The sequence below is a fragment of the Magnolia sinica genome, chromosome 15 (genome assembly GCF_029962835.1).
Source record: "Magnolia sinica isolate HGM2019 chromosome 15, MsV1, whole genome shotgun sequence".
Taxonomy (NCBI): Eukaryota; Viridiplantae; Streptophyta; class Magnoliopsida; order Magnoliales; family Magnoliaceae; genus Magnolia; species Magnolia sinica.
The window spans coordinates 37,651,250-37,672,250 of record NC_080587.1 but is presented as its reverse complement, the minus strand read 5'-3'; the positions used below and the strand labels follow the sequence as shown (position 1 = coordinate 37,672,250).

General features: G+C 39.9%; 1 protein-coding gene across 1 annotated transcript in view; it reads right to left on the bottom strand.

The window, feature by feature from the left end:
• Positions 1–19,768, bottom strand: part of LOC131226653 (uridine 5'-monophosphate synthase) — a 49,388-nt gene extending 29,620 nt beyond the window's left edge. Inside the window, exons 1-2 of the mRNA XM_058222261.1 lie at positions 18,792–19,768; positions 14,793–14,876 (exon numbers count right to left, since the gene is read on the bottom strand). Coding sequence (XP_058078244.1) covers positions 14,793–14,876; positions 18,792–19,562 — 855 coding nt within the window. The 5' untranslated portion in view covers positions 19,563–19,768. The remainder of the gene's footprint in view (positions 1–14,792; positions 14,877–18,791) is intronic.
• Between the last annotated feature and the right edge of the window lie 1,233 nt (positions 19,769–21,001).

The window sequence follows — 21,001 nt, the reverse complement described above, 5'->3', positions numbered from 1 at the left end:
ATGGAGCCCATACGTGCTGAATTTTGGATGTCTATTGCTAATTCTGGGGGGTCAAATTCCTTGGTCTATAGATGCTAGTTATGACAAACAAGTCCAAGGTATGGAGCACAGGAAGAGATGGAACAACTTGAAGATTAGAGTGTAATTGAATTAAATCTAAAAATACATACTAGTTTAAGGGCTTTTGATCATCTCCAAGATGCCACGCATATCAGATAAATATTCTAATGATCGATTGTTTGAACACACAAGATAGATATGAAGCAACTAATGCTACAAGGAGAAACACGTGCTGGGTATAGAAACAACTAATGCTAGAACATGTCAAAGAAATCTTGTATTCCGTCCATAATCAAGAATTAGTTCCATATGTATGGCTTGATTTTCCTTTATATAGGCCAAAAACAGGCCTAGGACATCCTAATCATTGCCCTCTAATCAGTTCTTTGGCACTGGCATAATCAAATTACAAAGGCTTCATCTCATTACAAGGCTACTAGATTATGGAAAGAGGAGTTTAAGAGTAAAAACGATTTTGTAAATACAACTACAGAAAAAATAGGAGATAGATTGTGGATCCGTTTTTTTCTTCTTTTTTTTCGTTTGGAGGATGTATGGTGCAGACAACGTGGTGAAATCTACTCTTGGGAGGAGGACAAATTTCTTACATTACAGTTGATCATTTGAGAAACAGAGTCATGACCATTCTAAGCATTTGCTCCTTTATCTTGGGGATGAGGAATCAGTGGAAAATCTACTCATGCAATGTAATAACCTAAAATTTTACTATGCATGCATACCTTCACACATGTGCATTCACCCACACAAGCCCGCACACGTGCATCCACCCACACACACCTACACTCAAACACATGCCACACACGCAAACATACTCACGCACCCATTACACAATACTACTCACACTCTAAACCTACACACAACTCCGTTGAACATTGACCCTTGACCATTGACTTTGACCATGGGACCTACCCCCCCCCCCTAAACACCTCAACCCTTGACCTTGACCTTGACCAAGCAAAGCGAAAACCTCTCACACCCCCAACCACTCCTACCTACCCCCATAGCCGCCCTCTCATCTTCCATGCTCTCCCCTCTCCACTCACATCCCTCACATGCTCTCTCTATCCCTCTCCTCTCTCTTACCTCACCACACCTTACCTCTCATCCCTCTCTTCATCCCTCCCCTCTCTTACCTCGTCACACCTTACCCCGCATCCCTCTCCTCATTCCTACCCTCTCTCTTACCTCATCACACCTTACCTCGCATCCCTCTCCCCATTCCTACCCTCTCTTACCTCATCACACCTTATCTCACATCCCTCTCTTACCTCATTACACCTTACCTCCAATCCCTCTCTCCCCATATAAGCAAGGGTCACTCCCCCATTACCAGCCCTTCACACACCCAATCTTGGAAAAGAGAAAAAATAATAATAATAATAATAATATATATATATATATATAGATTGCAAGAAGAGAGAGAGAGAGAGAGAGAGAGAGAGAGAGAGAGAAGAGTCACTTCAAGCTACCTAAACCACTAATCAAAGGGAGACTGCACAAGAGGAGACAAGTGAGTACACCTCACTGACTCTTCCCCATTTTTGTCTTCTCCTCCTTGCATGATTTAAGTTAAGAGGTGGCAAGCCACCTAGGACGGCCTAGTGGGAGCCCTTGGATGTGTGGTTATGATGCTTAAATCAGTCCACTTAGACGTGTGGTTATGATGCTTAATCAATCCACTTAGACGTGTTTATGATGTTTAAATCAGTCCACTTGGACATGTGTTTACGTTACTTGAATCAGTCCACTTGGGTGTGTTTACGATGCTTAATGCAGTCCATTAAAACATGTGTTTATGATGCTTAAACCAGACCACTTGGACATGTGTTTATGATGCTTATATCAGTCCACTTGGATGTGTAGTAATGATGCTAAGATCAGCCCACTGGAACATGTGTTTATAATGCAGAAATCAGTCCACTTGGATGTGTTTATGATGCTTAAATCAGTCCACTTGGATGTGTGGTAATGATGCTAAGATCAGCCCACTAGAACATATGTTTATAATGCTTGAATCAATCCACTTGGACATGTGTTCGTGATGCTTGAATCAATCCACACAGATGTGTGGTGATGATGCTAAGATTAGCCCACTAAAATATGTGTTTATGATGCTTAAATCAGTCCACTTGAACATGTGTTTACAATGCTTAATTCATCCACTAGAACATGTGTTTATAATGCTTAAACCAGTCCACTTGGACATGTGTTTAGGATGCTTAATTCAGTCCACTAGAACATGTGTTTATGATGCTTAAATCAGTCCACTTGAACATGTGGCATGATGCTGAACTAAGTTCACTTGAACAAGTGTAAATGATGCTTGACTTCGTTTACTTGAACATGTGTAAATGATGCCTGACTTGATTCACTTGAGCATGGGTGTGTGGTGCCTATGTTGGTCCACTTGACCATTGGTTATAGTGCACAAACCAGCCCACTCAACCTTGTGTGGTGGTGACTAAAGCAGCCCGCTATTCAAATGTGATGTGTGTGCAAGATAGACCAATGTTCAAGTGTATTAGCGTGGCAAGTTAGACACATGAGGTGCGCACTGTGTGTACAAGTTAGACTCTTAAGTGTACAGGTGCAACAAACTAGACAATGGTTTGTGCACAAGCGTGTGCAAATTAGACTTCTTATTGAATGGGAACTACTGTGTGGACTAGCCCTTTACTAAAGTAGCAAATCATGTGTAAACCTACTATTTGATAACTTGTTAACTGGAAAAAACTCTCTTGAATCATGCATAAGAACTCATGCATGTGCACCAAGAAATGGTTGGAAATTGTGAACTCGTGTGGATAGTTAGAACCTTGAGATGGTTCGGATTTGTGAGCTCGTGTGAATAATTAGAACCTTGAGATGATTCGGATTTGTGACCTCATGTGGAAAGTTAGAACCTTGAGATGGTAAAGATTCATGGAGTGGTTAGAACCTTGAGATGATTTGTAATGGTGAACTCATGTACCCCATGCATGTGGATGGATAGAACCACAAAAATGTTTTGCGAACACTGGAAAATTCAGGAATGACAATTGAATCGCCGGGTTGAAAATCCTTAAAGCCAAATAGAAGGGAACGGCAAGGGATACCATGGGTGAGAGTCCCCTAGACCCCACTTGGTACCAATCGGAACCTCCATTGTCAAGTTGGGTGGGTGAGTACATGTTGCAAGAAGTTCCCACTATCGAGGCGGATGGAGAAGAGGTGTAACGAGCCCACAACATATGTTGCGATAACAGGGGTTCCCTATCGTCGAGACGAGTTGGGTGAGCATGTTGGGTGTGCAACAAATTCCCATTGCCAAGGTCGGGTAATGGAAGAGTTGTACACGAACTGAGTTAGCTCGGTTAGCTCGCTCGACTCAACTCGAAAAAGCTCGATTCGACTCGGTTCAGAACTGAGTTCGAGCCAAGTCAAGCTGATTTTTGGAGCTCGAAAAAATTTCTAGCCGAGTTTGAGCTTGTCCGAACTTGAATTGACTCGAATCGAACTCGGATCAAATCAATTCGGTGACTCGGTTATTTTGATATTGACGCTGCTCACCAAGTGTTTGATGAAAAACTCAACGAAGTGTTGTTTCAGGTGCATACATTCTCCGCAGTATCGGTTGGTGGCGAGGAAGGTATGGATACGAAACAAATCACTACCAAAAAAAAAAAACTTTACATGATAAAACTACCCCCCATATCTTGATTTTGATGCTGCCTACCAAGTGTTTGATGAAATACCTGTAAATTGTTGTTGTTGTTTTACATACTGTGAGAAATTGAAGGTGCACTTCATGTGTTTGAGAAAATGTCGCACGGACTCGAACTCGGCTTGAACTGGCCCGAGCTGCTGTTTGATGAAATACCTATAAATTGTTGTTGTTGTTTTGCATACTGTGAGAAATTGAAGGTGCACTTCATGTGTTTGAGAAAATGTCGCACGGACTCGAACTCGACTCGAACTGGCCCAAGCTGCTGACCAAACTGAGCCGAGCCGAGTTCGAGTGGTGCCAAGCTCGACTCCGTTCGACTCGTGTACAACTCTAGGTAATGTTTGGAAAAGTTTTAGCCAACTGGTATAAAATCGCCACGGTTGTTCAATGAAGTTAACTGTACTAAGATGTGTTGGTCATTGCATTTATAAGCATCGCATTCATAATTATCTCACATGCATAGTTTTATACACATTTCCCAAATCAACATGTTAATCATGATTAAGTATAGTAAAATGTGTTTGATTATCTCACATGCATAGAGATGTACTCACTGGGCTTATTAAGCTCACCCAAGGTGTTGTTTTTAATCTTCAGGAAAAGTTAACCCACAGCGATAGCTTGCCATGGACCTGAGGATATTTTGTTTAGTTTATTTTTTGAAGCATTTATTGTAATATTTTGTATTGGGAACAAGCATTGTTTTGCAAGCTCGAATGGTCATCAAATGAAGGTGATGTTGGTTAATATTATTTGAATGTTGTAATGATTGAATGAGTAGTTGTGTACTTAGTACTTAACAGAAAAAAAAAAAAAAAACTTTCTCCCAAGTCACACCTTAGGGCTCAATGTCAGGGTTGCATGTGTATCCGACTGCCAGATTCGGGGCGTGACATGCAATACTTACTCTCAAGAGCGCAATTTCACAGTGGTTCTTTAATCTGTTTAGCGTGTCCCGGGTAATGCCAAAGACAATTGATAGAGGGTTTTATTCAAGCATGGCATGGGGTTGTGCGGGAAATAGAGGAAAACTTTGCGGCATCTTTCCTTTCTCGTGGATCTTTAGTCAATTTAGAAGGAATGTTAAGTATGTAACAATTGGACATTCCATAATAAAACTGAACCTCAGGATGTCATCTTCCAGATGGGCAAGGGGCAGCGTTCTTGAGTGCAAATCCAAGGCTCAAGTGGACTACACAATGGGGATTAAACTCTTACCGTTGAAAACTTCTTGGGGGCCACAAAAGTTTTGGATGGTCCTGATATTTGTGTTTTCTCTTCATCCAGGTGTACGTAACTTTATGAATAGGTTGGATGGTAAATAAACATCACAGTGGGCCCTAGAAAAGTTTTAACGGTGAGAATCATTATCACCGCGGCTTCCTGTGGTGTGGTCCACTTGGGCCTTGGATCTTCCTCATTTTTGAGCTTATATCCTAAAATGATATAAAAAATGGATGGACTGTGTGGATAAGACCCATAAATCACAGTGACCACTCGAAGCTTCTGTACTTTCCCAGCTGGAGACGGGCGAGGTAGGATGCAATTCACATACTTTTTTTTCATATGAATCCGACACGCATATGAGATGTATAGACAGACGGTCTGTCACGGTCTTCATGGGATCCACCTTGATGTATATGTTTTATCAGGCCATCCACACATTTTTTCATATCATTTAAGGACTTTATGCCAAAACTTAAGAAAATCCATATCTCAGGTGGACCACACCAGAAAAAGTGGTGAATGACCATTAAAAGTATTTTATAGGCCAGGAAAGTTTTGATTTAAGCTAATATTTGTACATTCCCTTCATCCGGCTCTAATTGACCATATCAATGGGTTGGATGACAAATAAACATTACGGATCTACTTAAAGTAGGCCATGATATGTTTTTAATGGTGAACGTTCAATCATCCCTGTTTCATGTGGTCTGGTCCACCTGAGATTTGGATGTATTTAATGTTTGGGACAACGTCCTAAAACTGATCTGTAAAAACAAATGGACAGAGCGGATATACAACATACCATCAGAGGTGGGCCCGACCGTAGGGTTAACACCCGCTGAGTAGTTAGTAGTTACCTGAGTAACACCTGATCCACGCCCCCTTAAGTAAGGGAAAGTGGATTTGATGCGACTTGGTTGCACTAAAGACGGTGTGGCCCTTACCATGGGGCCCACATAGATGTATGTATTGTATATCCATTCTGTTCATCCATTTGGAGATATTATTTTTGGTCATACGACAAATAATGGGTCAAATCCAAAAATCAAGTGGACCCCACCACACAAAACAACAAGGATTGAACTCCTATCATTAAAAACTTTGTAAGGGCCACCAAAGTTTTCGATCAAGCTGATATTTGTGTTTTACCTTGGCCCATATTTGTATGAACTTATGAACAGGTTGGATCTCAAATAAACATCATCGTGGACCCCATAGAAGTGGTTTCAAGTTTCAACGATGGGTGTCATTACCCCATTGTTATCTGTGGTAGGGTCCACTTGAGCTTTAGATACGCCTAATTCTTTGGATCAGGCCATAAAATGATCTCTCCGAATGGATGGACGGCGTGGATACAACACATACATAATGGTTAGGGCCACGATTAGGTCCCACACACCTCGTTGGTTCCTTAGCAAGGTCGAGCGCGAAAATGGTGGGAGCGGATTTCCTGATAACCCCTTTCGCAAGAAGTTCCTAGGGAAGTTAGGTGGGGCCCACCATAAAGTTTTTAAAAAATCCACACCGTCCATCCGTTTGTCCATATCATTTTAAGACACGAGACCAAAAATCAGATGGATTCAAAACTCAAGACGGCCATAGGAGAAGGAAAACTAGACAAAGTTTCATATCGTTGAAACCTTCCCGTGCTCCACCTTGATGTTTATGTGCCATCTAAACCGTTTATAACATCATTTCCCTTGGGATGAAGTGAAAAAACAATGGTGATTGAAGGCTCACCATTAAAAACTTGACGTTTATGTCCATTTTTTTAGATCATTTTAGGCATTAGCCAAAAAATAAGGTAGATCAAAATCTCATGTGGACCACACTAAAGGAAACAATGGTGATTGAAGGCTCACCATTAAAAACTTCATGAGGGCCACAAAAGTTTTGGATGAAGCTGATATTTGTGTTTTCCCTTCATCTAGGTTTATGTGACCTAATCAACAGGTTTGATGCAAAATAAACATTACAGTGGGCCCTATGAAGTTTTTAATGGTGAATGTTTAATCACCATTGTTTTCTTGTAGTGTGGTCCACTTGAGATTTGGACCTGTTTCCATTTTGGCCACATGCCCTAAAATGACCTGAACAAATAGATGGACCATGCATATAAAACAAATATCATGGTGGGGCTCACAGAGCATTATCCAGTAGCCACCTCGTTACCCCCTGGAAGCATCAGTATGCAACCTGCATCCCACTCGATGGATCCCTAACTATGGGGGCCACTGTAGGGTATGTGCCTTACATCCACATTGTCCATCCATTTTGAAAGCTCATCCAGGTATGTGTGACCTTATGAACAAGTTGGATCTCAAATAAACATCATGGTGGGCCCTAGGAAGGTTTCAACGGTGGGTGTCACTGTCCCCATTGTTTTGTTTTGTGGTGGCGCCCACTTAGTTGTGCTTTCATAAATGTTTTGATTCATTTATAAATGTTATGCATTATATTTGAATATAATTGCCTTAGTTCAATCAAACAGCATATGGTTTATGACCTTATACAAAGGAAACCTACTGTGTGCACTTTTTTTTTAGATGTTATGATTTAAAAGTGTGTATTAAAGTCCTTTTTAACAATCCATGAAGTTTCATTGAAAAATTCAACCATTTTCCCAATGTTTCCCCATGTTTCCCAAAAAGTGCGATAAATTATGCGATACAAATGATATATCCCATGCGATAACCAATACGTATCTATATCCCAAGGGTGCGATACTGATATTTCGAACACTGGGTAGAACTTTGTCCCACATCGGAAGCGTCGTCCGAAGTTGTGGTGGCTATAAGTTGGGTTACTTCCTTAACAGGCATGACTCGTTTTAAATCTATTAGCTTCGGCAAAGCGAACAATATCATGTGTTGTGGGAACAGGCCTTACAAAGATCTAAGTTGCAATGGAAACCTAGTATAAAATTAGCATTCCCATTTGAGAACTTAGAAACTTTGATCATTGCACCGTGGCAAGTGCACCTTGTGTAAGGTTTGGTTGTGGAGAAACTTGGAGGACGAAATTTTCTGTTAGGCAGACCTTTCCACCTCTTCTAGACTCTAATCCAGAGAGATTCATGTAATCTTCCTTGCGATTCATCACTCTAATGAGCATTCCAAGCTCCATTTGAAGATGATCATGTTCTCCTGCATTCTCTAGACATTAGACACCAATCATATAGGTAAATTCATTTTGTCTATCATCCTCTATAATGACCATTTAAGTGAATCCCCATTTGGAACCAACTATCACATTAGTTGTAGTAGATTCCACCACCATCTCATTACCTTAACATCCTCATAAGTACATCATTGCAAAGTAGCCGATCATTGGAGCTGAAAAACATCCACATTAAAGATCAAGGGAGCTGAAGAAAAGTCGTATCAAGATTGATCAAGCATATAAAGAAATGTGCTATCAATAGGGCTCATCCAAACTTGTAAGAGTGTATTTAGAGTCCATTATATACTCAAATCTTATAGATTTGAGTATAGAGTTTGTATTCTAAACTCAACTAAGTCTCTGTGTTAGCCATTGACACGGGTGTGCACGTATAGGTTATTGGTTAGCCTATAGAAAACCTCTGAATGTCTCTGTGTGAGCCATTAGCGGGCGTGTACATAAAGGTTATTGGTTAGCCAATAGAAAACCTTTGTTAGTCTCTATGTAAGCCTCCAGCAAGAGTGTACGTAGTCTCTGTGTGAGCCACCGATACGGGTGTGTACGTGTACATGTAAGTTTGTGGTGAACCTATTGAAAACCATTGTGAAGGTTAATGGTAAACCTATTAAATATATATATATATATATAAAAAAAAAAAAACTACCGAGATAGTAAATCTGAAAAACTCGAGTTTGAGTTCGTCATCCAATAGTGGAGTAGGGATTTAGCCGAACCACTATATATCCTTGTGTTTGCAATTGTTTATTTGTGTATGCAATTCTATTTATGCTTGTGATTGATTTGTTTATATTAAATGCATGAATAGATTATATGATAGGTGCTTAATTTAGCACACACACTAGATATCTCTCTCTCATCTTGGACCCGTTGCTCATGTGGTTGTATGTTTCATAGTCTAGGATCTTGAACTCACTTAATTAAATTAATTGGTAAATAATTTCAAATTGTCCTATTCACCCCCCTCTACGACTTGGCCATAATTTTAAGCTCCACAAGCTTCCACATGCCGTGTTACATAAACGCGCAATTTCAGTGTGATGTTTTGCATATGGATGTATACAATGTCATTTTGGGCAAACCTTGGTTGTATGATCGTGATGTGGCACTATTCGGTCGCTCAAATACGTGTTCATTTATGTACGAATGTAAGAGGATAAAGTCAAAATCTTCTTCTGCCCAAAAGCACCTCGGAGAAGAAAGTGGACGTCAAGAAGGATGATCCTAAAGATATGAGAAAGTCCCAACCTAAGTCTTTACACATAATAAACGCTAAAGAGTTTGAAAGGGAGACTAAAGTTGATTCGATAATGTAAGCTCTCATGGCAAGAGAGGTCATACCCGAGGTTAGCATAAAGTGACCACCTGAAGTGATTCCGGTGTTGGAAGAGTTTAGCAATGTTTTCCCTCAAGACCTACCAAATAAGCTTCCACCCATACAACACATTCAGCATACCATAGATCTTGTCCATGGGTTGCCTCTACCAAACCTTCCTCACTACCGAATGAACCTCGCAGAGCATGAAAAATTAAAGAGACAAGTTGATGAGCTTCTTAGAAAAGGGTTCATTTAAGAGAGTTTGAGTCCCTGTGTCATGCCAACCCTCCTCACGCCTAAGAAAGATGGCACTTGGCGCATGTGCATGGATAGTTGGGCCATCAACAAGATCATGGTCAAGTATCGGTTTCCTGTACCGCATCTTGACGACATGTTGGATATGATGGTCAATGCCACGATCTTTTCCAAGATCGACCTCAAAAGCGGGTATCATTGTATACGGATTCGCTCAAGAGATGAATGGAAGACACTTTGGCATATGATGGGTACGAGACTCCATTTCTCGTCAGCATACCATTCCCAAACTGACAGTCAAACAAAAGTGGTTAATTGAAACTTAAGAAACATTTTACAATGTCTTGTGGATGACCATATTAGGATTTGCGATTCAGTTTTACTAGTAGCAAAGTGTGCATATAATAGTTTAGTCGATATGTCGATAGGCTTGAGTCTAATGCATGATTACAAGCCTAGGAAGCCTATATATCTCATTCCCATGTCAGTCTCCCATAGACCTTCAGAGTCCGCAAATGCATTTACACGGCATATTCATGATTTGCATGCTGAAATCAAGAAACGGATTAATGTGAGAAATGAAAAATACAAAATATTTGCCGACTGTCATCACAGGTGTAAGGAATTTCAAGTTGAGGAATATGTGATCGTTCAAATAAGGTTAGAATGGTTTCCGCAAGGAACCGTGAAGAAATTACACGCGCGTAGTGCGGGACCTTATAAAATATTGAAAAGATTGGGAGTTAATGCATATATTGTAGATCTTTCAACTGATATGAGCATTAGTTCTACATTCATTGTGGAAGATCTTGTGTCTTTTAATGGTCCAACATCTCCACCCACCATCCTTTCTCCCGACCCACACAGTAACCTAGATCCTAATCCATTCCATAACCCATGGCTCTTGTCAAACCAGCCTTCCCAGCCTTTGCCTCATTTACCATCCATACCTAGTAAAATAGATGAGCTAGAAGGCATCTTGGACGAACAACTGGTTTCTACTAAACACAGGTCACCAAAAATATCTTGTCAAGTGGAAGAACAGGCTAGAGTTAGACGATACATGGATTACAGAGACCAAGCTTCAAAGGCTAGACCCGAATCTCCTAAAGCATTATCGCAGCTTCATTTCGCTAGAGGCAAACTCTTCTCAATTGAGGGGAGTTGAAGAGGACATCCGAGCAGCAGTCAAAGTATACTAGAGGAGGATGAGATCTTTGGCCCCAATTCCAGCATCTCTATGGTTATATGATCATTATATGGGGCCCAGATCGAGGACATAGCCCCGTTGGAAGACCTCACATGCATGTTTATGCATCTTTGAAGACTTCACACTAGGAATATGCATGTGGGCTACATATAGAAGCTTATGGAACACATATAAACCGTTGGATTGAGTGGACGCTTACAATGGACGATTGGATTTCGCACATTGGATCATCTAGACCGTTGGCCCATCTTGGCATCATGGGACATTAGAGGGTTTAAAAATTAAAAAATTTAAAAAAAAAAATCGCGGGGGGTAGGGGGGGTTAGTTTATTTAAGGAGTATTTTGGACATTTATTTTAGCCATAGAAGTAGTCTTGTAAAAAAAAAAAACCCCAAAAGACAAAGGGGAGGGCATGTGAATGCCCTAGCATTAAATGCATTGAATAAAAACACTAAGCCTAAAACCCTAAAGCCCAATCCTAGAACGTAGATTCCCCAAAACCCTAATCATAAACCCTAACCCTAAATCATCCAAAATCTCAAAACCCTAATTCCCAAATCCTATCTTCCCTAATCACAAACCCTAATCTAAACCAAAACCCTAACTAAGACAAGTGATTCCCTTTGAAGCAAGATTAATCCCTACGCTAGATGGAAGTTCCACCTTCCATAGATCCTAATCCATTCATATTTTATTAAATCTACATTGCGGGTTTGTTTACAACTTTGAATTAGAACATGTTGTGTTACTTGGATTCTTTAACTTTGTGATAGAGTAGTTTTATTCTGTGTTTTAAATGCTTTAATTAATCTGTTATTTAGTTTCAACACATCATTCTTGGTTAGATCACCTGTCCCGCATCAAACTCACTCTTAACCAATGTGGTTCTTGGTCCCCAAACATGACCAAACCATCTGAGCCTACTTTCCCTCATCTTGTTAAATATTGGGGTACTAAATTCCCTCAAATTCATTCATTTCTAATTCCATCCTTTCTTGTCTTGCCATTCATCCATCTCAACATCCTCATTTCAGCTACACTCATGCTCTGGACATGGTGCCCTTTAACTGCTCAATTTTCTGTCCCATAAGAGTAGGGGTGTACATCGAGTCGAACCGAATCGAGCTGGCCTCAGCTCGACTCGGCTCGGCCACTAGCTGACCCCAGCTTGAACTTGGATCGGCTCAGTCATCGAGCCTGACTGGCCAACTCGGCTCGATTCGGTCAACAGCTCGGACCAATTTGAGCCGAGTTCAAACCGAGTTCGCCTGTGCAACATTTTCACAAACACATGGACTGCACCTTCAAAATCTCACTTATGTAAAACAGCAGCAGTGGCTTTACATGTATTTTATCACACCTTCTAAGCAACATAAAAATCAAGAAAAAAAAAAAAAAAAAGGTATTTGTTTCATATACATACCTTCCTTGCCACCAGCCACACTTCGTTGAGTCATTTCATCAAACACTTGGTGAGCAACATCAATATCAAAGTAACCGAGTCACCGAACTGGTTCGATCCGAGTTCGATTCAAGTTGGGTTCGATCTAAGTCGAGTCGAGCTGGAGCCAACTCGAACTCATTTTCGAGCTCAAAAAATCAGCTCGACTCGGCTCAAACTCAGCTTTGAACCAAGTCGAATCGAGCTTTTTCGAGTCGAGTCGAGCGAGCTAACCGAGCTAGCTCGATTCGTGTACACACCTACATGAGAGCATGCTGGTCTTATAGCCATCCTAATTTCCCTTGCCTTCTTCATAAGTAAATTTCATTCATTGACAAAAGAAAAGGTACAGTAGTATAAAATACTAATGAAATGGGGGAAAGGCAAACTAGTTTATGGGAAAGAAAGTGATAATAAAAACTTCAAATTCTATCCCAAAAAAGTGTGGAAATTTTTGTGAGCAGATTTTAGTTCAAAAATATATAATGTCAATATATATATATATATATATATATATATATATATTACCATGTTCGAAGGAGACCCATCATGTTATTTTGTCTGCATAGGCTACGAAATCATTGAAAATATTAACAACATTAATATCAATAGATATTAAAATACCTAGCAAATCAATTGAACCATCTTTTCTAAAAATTATCTTACCCTATGTTTGGCTATAGGCACCAATGCTGTCAAAATCGTTATTGTATCGCAAATCATAATAGCAAAAATCGTATCATAAATCGTAAGATTTTTGTGATTTTCTTAAAAATATGAAAAATATAAATAAATCAGAAAAATTAAAAACTTCAACACTAAAATGACATGCCATTATTTAAAAATTAAATGATTCTCATCTTTCCTTCTTTCTTTCTTTTTTTTTTGTCTTTCAAGAAATTTTCCTTAAAAAACATACAAGGATCCTTCAATCATTTATGTTCTTGTTACCTTTCTTGAATGTATAATCACATTGGAAAAGGCATTTGATTCCGTAGACCAATGAAAAAAGATATTTTGATTTCTAACCATCATTCCACAAAATGAAAGCCAAGTGAAGCTTAAAAAAGAAGAAAACAAGTATAATTTGAATCTTAAATCGTAGGATTCATATAAAAAGGGTTTCAAACGTTTTGCTTAAGATTCAACTCAAATCATAAATCGCAGGATTTTGACAATACTGATCAGCACTATCAAATTGACAAAAATCATGAAATGGAATTCTTTTGTGTTATTAGTGGAAAGAAAGTAACTCTTCTGTATCCGTGTGAGTATCATTTCAAGAAAGAGCTCTTATATACCCACACAAGTATCATTTTTATCATGATTACAGTAAACACAATATGAATTAGAAATGAATTATTATTGACTACTAACAGTAAGGGTTTTCAATCACAATGGATATTATTTCATGCCAAAATTCAAATAGAACTAAAAACACATTACAGAATATTTACAATGTACACAAAAAACTCAGAAGCTCATAAACTATTTAATGACAAAAAAGGCTGATTGAAGAACACTTGTTTTAAACTACCAAACCATTTTCTTCATGAAAGTTCAATGCAAAAGCAACTAAAGTAAACACTGCATTTGAGACTTGTTTTTAATGTTCATTTTGGAAATAGATACTTCCAAAAATAATAATAATAATAATAATAACAGCAAGATGAAAAGCTACAGTCAAACAATGTAGCTCTAGTAGGGAAAACTTGCTCAGTTAAAGAAACCTCGACATAAAAGCGATTGAAGTACACACACGGTTCACGTGAACTTTTTCTTTAATATTCATTTTGGAGATGCTTTCAAAAATCAACATTATGAAAAGCTTGATGCAAAAAAAAATCGACATTATGAAAAGCTTGATGCAAACAAAGTAGCTCAAGTAGGGAAAACTTGATCAGTTTCCTTATTTCTTATAAGTGGAGGAAATCCCATCATGTTTATATTTCACAAATGATGTGTAGCCACATTGGCAGGTCCTCATTTATTCATAGAGAATGATATGAGATCAAGTCTCGTATATTGCTCACTTTCTTATCTACCAAACAGAGCGAGATTAGTACAAAATAAATCAAAAAGTTCACCACCATTTCACCCTTATGAACGAATTTTCATCCAAAATATAATCTCATTATTATTAAGTAGATGTATGGATGTGTTTGCATGTATAGGTGTGTTTGCATATGACATTCACCATGCCCACTGACTCGTGTGTTGTCTAAGCTACATATACATACAGTAGACTGTAAGAAGTTTCTGATTTTTCTTTCTTTGATTCATACAATAGCAAAATAAAATATTTCCCTAACACAGAAAACACAAAGAAAGAAAAATCAGCATTGCAAATATAATATATGCTTGTACATGTACCTCACGAAGTTGATGGCCAAAGTCTGGTGTAAAGTCAGGCAATATATCCACATGGGTTTTCAATAGGCAAATTTCTGGTCCAACCTGCATGCATACGTAAACCAGAAGCAACAAATGAACATTTCTGCTGCTGTATCAGAAAGCTTCTTAAACTCAAGATGCCGCAACAATTCAACAAATGGAAAGACAGGAAGCAAGATCAACCTTCGAAAGAAATTAGCTGATCTTGCCATGTCATAATTACCAAAGATTTTCCTAAATCTGTTTTTTTTTTTCCACAACTACTACCCAAGTTCTTGTTTATCTCGTAATTGATATTCATGCCTTCCAGCATGCGGGATCCCCAACTTGAGAATCCAAAAAGACATGCCAGTTATCAGACACCACAAGTGAGGTTTGAAACCTGAGGACTATAGAGTCCTGGAACAACAGAACATGGAAAGTGTACTCAACTGATGGGCCCTACAGCGGATGGTGGATCCCCAAAAATCTACCTGATCAAATGCTCCTAAACCTACAATCAGTGGCCTACAAACAGAAGATTAGGAGAAAAGTGCAGCAATATCCAGGAAAAGAAAAAAAAGGTTAGGATCTTCCAATCTGGAAAAGCTTTGGTTATCCCCCATCTATTGTGGGTACTAAAAGATCAAGGGTCAGGATCATCAAACCATGGGCCCACTTGCAGTAAATGGTGATCAGGATACTATTCACATTGTTACGCATCAGGACTCCCTCTATAATTCTTCTTAAATCCATCTGGTAATGCAGGATTTCTAATCATCAAAAGGGTCCAAAAGTGGACCCCACCGCCGACTGCTTGAAGTTGTGGTCCCAAAATCTTCTGACTGAAGTATGGGACCCACAAATCCAATCAGATGGTCGAAATACAACACCCAATTGGACTGTGGGGCCCACAGGTCCGACCAGCTAGGTTTTCTGTGGTTTATAGTTTGTACACGACCTTGTTAATAAAGGGGGGTATACCAACTGCTACAGCCCCTAGACCATACAGTTGTGCAAACATTATGATGATGGGATAAGAATAAAAAGGGCGCACTCCAGTGGTACCATTACCACCTTAAGCTTACAGCAGTGCCATGAAGATGTGGTGCCCACGTGATGTATTAATACCATCCAGCCTGTCTATCAGATGCATCACCTCAGAAAACCCCTACGATCCAAAACTCAGCCCAACTCAAAACTAAGGCAGGCCAAAGCAAAGGGAACATCCATCCTTGAATTTCATAGGGGCCCACCTGACTTGCAAAACAGCCTGAATTTTGGCCTGACACTCCATCTGGACTGGATGAAGGTTTGAACAGCTTTGATTTTATATACACAACATGGTGGCTCCCCCACGCTAATCAACAGTGGGCATTCCATCTTAATATGTTCCCCGTGTTGTGGCCTATCGGAGTTTTGGATCGGGCTGATTTTTGGGCCCTGGGGGTTTTCTAAGGTGACGCATCTTATGGACAGGTTGGATTCCATGAACACATCATTGGGCCCCACCTCTACCCAGTAGTGCTGTAAGCTTACTATGCCGGTACCATTGGAGGGCACCCCATAAAAAATGGTAATAAAGAGATTAGAGTTGACATCAATAAGATAATCAATACAATTAATGAAGTAACCACTTTCGACCTTCATTTATGATATCAAATGAATCGCAAATATTTTTATTTAAACAAACTATTTTCTCTATGTATTGCTCATAATTGGATACTTATGCACTTGAGTTAGGAGGGTTTGGGATGCACAGCAAGGCACTCCATACTGATAAGCAAACCAGGTAAGATTTAGGAACTTGGGGTTGAATGTATTATACCTTTTGTGTATTCTAACGACTTTGTTATGACTGATATAGTTATCAGCTATCTGCGTAGCTGAATGGTGGGCCACCTACAAAGAAAGTGCACCCACTCTAAAGAAGATTGGTGTGAGAGTTATCAGTTAGAATATTTGACATCAACAAGGCACTGGCAGTATTCTCATATGTCATTACTGGTAATTAGTGCTTGGTAGTTAAGTTTTTTGCACCTATATCTATATGTTTCAGGTTTAAGAGATTCTAAATTCTTAGAAGTGAGCATGTAGCCATGAAGTTTATACAACACATACACTATTGGCTAGTGTAGTGTACAATATATGCCAAAGTCTATGCATACATGTGGAGATAATAGTGGATAACATCATATCAATTTATAAGAATCACTAAAACTTAAGAATTTTTAATTCCCAAATGCTTTAATACCAAATGTAGATGTAGAGGTCAAACACTCAAAACTCGGTTTCTAGTAGCACATGCCAACAAACAGCATTGTTACCAAAGAATGGTCAAATACGCCATTGAAGACATGTTGAGAACACACATAAAAGAAAGATTCTCATGTTTCCCACTTCTTTCCTTTTTTCTTTCTTTCTTTTTTCACATTTTGGACACAAAGTAATGTCATGCAGTTCTATATGCCCCCTACATGTCAGTTTTGGCCTGTCCATGTTCTAAGGTCTGATCATCTAAGTCATATTGGGTCAGACCTAGCCTTAACATTTTCAACAAAAGAAAGAATGTTTCAATTGTTTATCTTTTATTTTATAAAAATAATAATAATAATAATAAATAAAGATTTAAAAAAAAATTAAAAAAAAAAAAAGAAGAAAGAAAGAAAGTGGATATGACTAATCGTCGGACTTTTCCAAATTAACGACGACAAATAGATGAGGGCAAATGGTAAAGCTATTTACATGAGGATAGATTGAAGATGAAATTCTGGCACAATGATAACCTAGTATAATGCGAGATCCGTCATTCATCAGGAGGAGTCCATCATGAACTTGTTTCACCCAAAAATCTTTCCACTCATTGGGCAAACCACATATATTGAATATCAACAATTTGCTGGTTTCCTCTAACCATTTATTTTTCTCCAACACACATGGTCACTTATGAGTGGACCAGTCCATTTTTTTGGTCCAAGCATTTTCTTGAAGGCATCATAACATGCATAGTAGTTTAGCGCATGCTGCAAATTGCCTCTTCAATGATGAGTGGACCAGTCCATTTTTTTGGTCCAAGCATTTTCTTGAAGGCCTCATAACATGCATACTAGGTTAGCATATGCTGCAAATTGCCACTTCAATCTATCTTTAAGAGATAGATTGAACCCAATTGAACAATTGAAACATTTGGTGGACCCCATTTATCAATGGATCACAGTGTGAAAGTCCCATCAAAGTGGATCAGACTCCAACATGGTGTGAAAACATACAGTTGAAATAATAAAGCCAACAGTACGCGTTCAAACAAGCAAAAGTCCATTAATCAAGGCGATTGGTTAGATCATTGCATCATAAGCCATTAAAGGTGGACCCACAAAATGAATGGTTTCAATCACAGAGAGTGGACCCTGTCTACCAGATGTCCCTGAACCGGTAGACAGGGACTCGTCCCTGTCTACCAGAGAGTACATTGTACAACCAGTCCTACAATGAGAATGAGGCACTCGGCCCAAATGTCTGGCATTTACATTTAGGCCACCATTTTCTACAGGTGGAGCTCATCCGTCAGTGGTCCATATTGTTTCAACAGGTGGACCCCACCATAGATGGGCAATGGACAGAAAATCTCCTCCACTAAATCAATCTGACTCCAATCTTTCCCCAAGTGTATGCATGTTAGCAACATTTTCATCTTAACCACCAACTTGCAGGTGGAAAAACGGATGGCTAGGATTATCTGTAGGAGCATTTATTTGCAGCATGGATCAACAAAAACAAAGGTAGGCCCCACATGTACAGAATACCAGCCCGAACAAAAAACTCTACTTTGTGCACCAGACACTACATATTCCATCTCATCTGAAAATGTTAATAAAACCCAATGAACAAAAATTCCAACTTGAGCCCATGGGGAACAGAAACAACTGAAAAGGGGAAATGCAAAAGCAAAAAAGAAAAAGAAATATATATTATAAATAAATAAATAACAATTGAAATAACCTTTTCAGCAAGGGCGAGCAACTCCTTGGCCGTTGCAACATCTGCAGCAACGCACAGATTACTCTCCTTCTGCTCCATCACCTCCAGAAGCCTCTTTCCCATCGGATTCTTTGCCATTCCCGCTCTCTCCCAATAGGACGCCTTTGGAACGCTAACTCGCGCCGCCGGGGCAGCCACCCTCCGATTCTCATCCAAAAAGGCCCTAACCATCGCTCCCATCTCCTCCGACACCTTCCCATTCCTAACAAGCACATCTACCACCTCCGACAGCTTCATCACCGCATGCAGCCTTATACCATCCACCTCCAAATTCTCCCTCCCACCCTGCTCCCTGTCGATGATCACGACAGCATCCGTGACCTTCAGTCCCGCGGCCCGCAGCGGGGCGGAGGTCTCCATAACAGACGTGCCACTGGTGACGAGATCCTCAATGATCAGGACGGTCTGGCCTGGACGGAAAGCGCCCTCGATGGACTTGCTGGTGCCGTAGGACTTGATCTCCTTACGGCGCATGAGCATTGGTGTTGAGGTGGAGAGGGAAAGGGCGGTTGCAATGGGGAGAGCGGTGTAGGGAACACCGCAGAGGAGGTCGAAGGAAACAGACGGGAGGATGGACGATGAAAGGACGGTGGAGATGTGATTAAGAAGGGAAGGGTAGGAAACTATGAGGCGGAGGTCGATGTAGATAGGCGATGTGATGCCGGATTTCAGCTTGAAGGTGCCGAATTTGACGGCCTCGATCTCATGGAGCTGGAGGATTAAGGATTCCATGGACGTGATGGATTTCTGCTTGAAGTTTTTTCTTAGTTGTCTTGAGTCCTCGGTGGAGTGGAAGAAAGAATGTTTGTTGTGGGAAGGAATAATTATAGGGGACTGACAATGTGAGAGGTGGAGGATGCAGAAGGCGAGAGGTATTTTATAGAGGGACTGACGAACGCACTGAGCGGCAAAAGTGGAACTTTTGTTTTTCTTTTCTTTTTTTAGAAAACTAAACGCTGCTTTGCTCTGTGTTAACCCAAATTCGACCGAGATCGTTGAACAGGCGCGTCGACTATCCCTGACTGTGGGGCCTACCGTGACGTATGTTATACATCCACGCCGTCCATCCTTTTGAAAGCTCGTTGGTGAGCATGATTCCGAAAAAGAAACAGTGGTGATTGACCGTTAAAACCTTATTGCAGGTGACAGAAGTTTTGTATCAAGCTGGTATTTATGTGATCCTTTGTGACCTTATTAACAAGTTACATGGGAAATAAACATTCTGGTGACTCCCAATAAGTTTTTAACGGTGGATATTTAATCTCCACTGTTTCTTGTGGTTTGTGGTGTGGTCCACTTACAAGTTAGACCTGCTTAATTTTTTAGATAATATCCTAAAATAGGGCGTCAAAAGAGATGGACAGCTTGGATGCAAGGCATCTATATCAAGGTGAGCCCCGCAGTTAGGAATCCATTGAACTCATGGATGGGAGATTTGATGGGACACCGGTTGGGTAGTCCTCTAGTCTACCACAGTGCATTAAGATTTAGTTGGACATAGGCTACTCACACCAAGAAAATAGACCTGGACATGGATTGCCTTCGAGGGAAGCGCTGGTGTACCTCAGCCCAACTATACAGCTGCTGCTGTATTCATGTCAGTAAGCTCTGTGAGTTTGATCACGAGATATGTGTTATATCCCAACTCTCCATCCATTTGGGGAGCTTGTCTTAAGGCTTCAGACTAAAAATAAGCTAGATCTAACTATCAAGTGGACCACACTGCAAAAAGCAATGGGGGATTGAACGTCTACCGTTGAAATCCTTTTTGGGGTCACAAAAGTTTTGGATCAATATGATTTTTTTTTCCTCTTCATCATGTCTTTGTGACCTTATGAACAGATTGGATGGAAAATAAACATTATAATGGGCCTTACGAATTATTTAACAGTAAAAATCATTGTCTCCGCTGTTAGTTGTGTTGTGGTCGGGATGATCTTTGAATATGATTCATTTTTTTAATAATTCTCTAAATTATTTTCTAAAAATAGATGACCGGTGAAGATATAATAAATACATAACTGTGGGGCTCATGCAACTTTGATCTCCTTTAAACAATTCGTATAGAGCGTCGGTGCTCGTCTTTGCACGACACGTGCCCAGCAGCTATATAGCCGGTGTGTCGTACACCGGCCAATACGCTTTGGTCTTCGAGAGCCTTTTGCAGTAAC